This window comes from Phaethon lepturus, unplaced genomic scaffold (genome assembly GCF_000687285.1).
Source record: "Phaethon lepturus isolate BGI_N335 unplaced genomic scaffold, ASM68728v1 scaffold48779, whole genome shotgun sequence".
Classification (NCBI taxonomy): Eukaryota; Metazoa; Chordata; class Aves; order Phaethontiformes; family Phaethontidae; genus Phaethon; species Phaethon lepturus.
Window position 1 is genome coordinate 24,923 of NW_010566466.1, and position 3,924 is coordinate 28,846.

The 3,924-nt window shown below is 36.3% G+C and overlaps 1 protein-coding gene across 1 annotated transcript in view; it reads right to left on the minus strand.

Annotated features, from left to right (window-relative positions):
• LOC104627329 (uncharacterized protein KIAA0753-like) overlaps positions 1 to 2,730 on the minus strand; it is a gene marked incomplete at its 5' end in the record, with an annotated part of 10,220 nt that extends 7,490 nt beyond the window's left edge. Inside the window, 4 exons of the mRNA XM_010295489.1 lie at positions 76 to 165; positions 327 to 414; positions 1,206 to 1,375; positions 2,531 to 2,730. Of these exons, the coding sequence (XP_010293791.1) occupies positions 76 to 165; positions 327 to 414; positions 1,206 to 1,375; positions 2,531 to 2,730 (548 nt within the window). The remainder of the gene's footprint in view (positions 1 to 75; positions 166 to 326; positions 415 to 1,205; positions 1,376 to 2,530) is intronic.
• Positions 2,731 to 3,924: the final 1,194 nt, after the last annotated feature.

Sequence of the window (3,924 nt, forward strand, 5' to 3'; positions counted from 1 at the left end):
AGTGTTGCCCCTTTATAAATGTTTTACAGCTCTAAAGGCATCCTTCAAACAGTGGCATTAGCTTGACTCTACTACCTGTGTTCTATCTAATAGAGGTTCTAAGCGCTCCCGTACTGCCTTCTCAATTTTGTCTGCATACTGGGCTGGAGAAGCACTTTGTGACCTACACAAAAAAGAACAAATGACAATGCCATTCTGAAACTTGGTATTAAAACAATAATTTAAAAAACCCAAACACATAAATGTACTTTTTGGGGGACAGGTGGGAGTGGGCAGAAGACCATGTCAGACCTGACACCATTTATTAGCTCTTCAAAGCCAGTCATCAACTTTTGCCTTTTTTTCATTTCTCCTCTGCTAAGGTCAGTTAGAACCTTCACTCTTCTTGAGGTTTCTGCTTCAAGCCATGCTAATCTTCAAAAATAAAACAGTAACAGAGGGCTACAGAATGCACATTCTAACAACTGAAGAATTAAATCATGTGATTCTGAGTATCAGTTTAGAAAACTTGCAAAAAACTTTAGAAAGAAAATTAATACTGACTTTAAGACCGTATAAGCCAGGAAATTCTGTTAAGAACCAGGGATCTTCAATTATGTTTCTGCTACTGGCAAACAGGGAATTTCATGGCTATCCACAAATACTGCCCAGAGAGAGGGAACCTCTCATCTTACCATGCACACTGCCTAGCACAGATCTAGCAGCTAGATCTCCTGCTTCAACTGCCACAAACAGCAGTCCCAGAGGAAACTAAATTTGGGGAGCCCTGAGATACAGGATGCTGAATATAGTTTAAAATAAACTAACCTGCACTCTATTGCTGGCTAGGACAAAGATGTGTATTTTATCCTTCTGGAACGGGGAGGTAATATTTACCTTCTTAATGCAGTGCTCTGAATATTCATTCTGCTTACTGCGTGTTTTGTAAATGCTCTGCCTAGCGCAGCTTGGCCTGTGACTCCCAGACAATACTTGGACATGATCCAGGAAAAAGCATAAGTAATGGCTCTTCCCAGGCTGTATGAATGAGGCCGCTTTGTGCCGAGTGGGAAAAGAATACAACTATCCAGTAACAAGCTGTGCTGTGCCACTTGCGTTCACGGCCTGACAGCCAGGCCAAATCCATCCTATTCACTAGTACAGATATAGCAGCACTTCCACGGGAAAGGAGGATAAAGACAGGTTCCACTACACTCCGAACATACCGCTTAGGTGAAACAGGCAGAGGTGTAGGGTTTGGAGGCATGCAGGGTATTCTGCTCTCCTTAACAAGTCGTTTGTTCTCTTTTAGCTGGGAAGCTATAGTTGTCTCCTGAAGTCGGGCATGCTTTTCTTGAGGCTGTACCTGTCTTGATTTTAGAGATTTCGGCTTTCCCTTAAAATTAACACAATCACATTACAAACATATATTCCAGCTGTTGAATTTTTAATGTTTTTTGCATTCTGCTTCAGCTTGTCTTGAAGTCATGGCTTTGTTGCAGAGTTGAGACATGTGGAGGTTTTACAACTAATTAAAAGGGAAGTCCAGCTGTGCCTGAACAGAACATATGCTTAATCTTGCAACTATTATCGTTGCAAACAGTTCCAGTTTTTCCAGTGTTGCTCTCCCGGGAAAAAAATCCAAAATTTACAGAATTTGACTCTATGTTAACTCTTAACAAATCCAAATAGAAGACTTCCAAGGTAACATTTTATTCAGCCATGAAACTGTAATATTGCCATATTTGTATTTGCTACAAGGATACTTAGACTAGTCCCAGTCTAGTATGAATTATTGAAATGCTTAATTTTCCTGCTCACAATTGGTCACTGATAGATAGATATGAGAAGCAGTAAAAGTTACATATGCATACATCTATGTTACTGTATCAGATCTGATTTTTCAAGCTGAAGGTGATATTCTGAGGAAGGCAAAAAGAAAAAAAGGCATTTAATAAAAAAATCCAATTCTTTGCAAAATTTAGCACTTTGAAATATTCTTTAAAGAACTCATTTGTTTGCATTACAGAAGCCTCTTGCTGGTTGCAAGAAGGACTTACCAGAAACCAGAATTTATATTGTGAAGTTTTATGATTTCTGTAATCAGTGAAGTAAATCTACCCAACTTCTATCCTCCTACTAACGTTAGCATTAACACAACATTACTGCGGAGTGCATTTTTCATGACACAGGATGACCAATAAGAGGAAAATATTTCAACTTTAATTTCAAGTTGAAAAATAACCATGCTAATTTCAAATATGAAACTGGTTTTGGTGAAAGTTTTCCTTGCTAATTCTGTTATTCATTGTTTATAGTTGTTCATTGCATTTCCAAGGAACAATAACACTACTTATAAAAAACTTTTGATAAAATAGTCATAACCACTAGAAGTAACATAGGCAGATGACATAGTTTATCCCCTTATGCCTCCTAGCTCAAAATAAAAAAAATTGTGAGGACGTACAAAGCTTGACAGTGTCTTACATTATATAACAAATCTCAGAGGACAAGTAGAAAAAAAGTATAAATGCTTTTATCACTTACATACCTGTGATCTTGCAGGTAATAACACACCTTTCTTCTTCAAAGGGCCATTTTCCAGGACGGGGTCTTTTTTTACAGCTCTAGCTCTCACTAATGCATCTACACTGCCTTGTAAACTGGCATTTCTCTCTGGAGTAGGTGGGTCATTTTCTTCTTGGAATTTATTGTGCAATATATGAGCACAACTGTTTGCCTTCTGAACTGCTGGAATATGTGCAACATGTCAATATTTATCTGTATCAAAAATAGTAAATAAACTTTCAACTGTAAGTTGAAAGGGGCGAGAATCAGCTTTATTTCTATGTTTGATACTTCTGTTATGCTAGGTATATGTAATCATGAACTTTTAAGCTCTACCATAATTACAAAAAAAGAAGCCAAAAACCCTTGTATTTCCTGGCATGTTTAAATAAATCATCTTTCTTACACTGTTTCAATGAACAGAAGATTTTGGGTTTTGTGTGCATATACATATTTATACATATATAGCTATTTGAAAATACACATATATATGAAAATTATGGGAAAGCCTTTTGATAGTAATTGCCATATGAGTTCTAGGCAGTGATAACAAAACATTCATTTTTAGGCAGCAAGACATGTGGGCACCATTAGATGCTTGTCAATATACTGTCTCTCTGGACTGCCAAAGATTAGTTCATCTCATAGAATTCTTCTCGCCCTTACCTAGGGGTAGAAAGAAATACTTACTATTCTAGTAAAAAACAATATGAGGTATGAGAAAGACACTCCAAAAAGAAAAGCAATTAATATAGGTTAAATGATAATGTAATAAGCTATACCGGCTTTCATGAGGTTTCAAAATACTTCAGGTGATAAATTTATCTCACAACACCTTGAGAAAGAATAAAGCCCATTTCCCTTCATATACAAAGTAAAAGAGCAATAAACAAATTCCCAAATGTTGCATGGCGAACTATTAGTGAAAAAAAAAAAGTCTTCAGTGTTACTGTCAGTTAACATGTCTCTAGATACTGAAACTGTGATGACTGTGTTTAAGATATTAACATTAATGAACTGGCAAGAATAAAACACAGCCACACCTCTCAAAAGTAGAGAAACTGCACAAACCAAGAGAATTCTGAGCCAAGGCTGCAGTATATCTTTTCACTGTAAACAGTTAAACAACAATAGCTTTGTTGGAGATTTGCTAACAGTCAGTGACTTTGCATTCCAAAATAATATATTTATACAATATTATCTAGGTAGGTATTTGGAAATATTCTGTATGCACTACTAATGTCAACTTGTAAACTGCCATTTAGGTGTACACTGCAGAAAAACAATCCAAGTGTAGCCCATCGTAAAAGAAATGGACAAAAATAGGAAGAACATGAGGATAATATAGTTACAGTTATATATATATATAATATATAT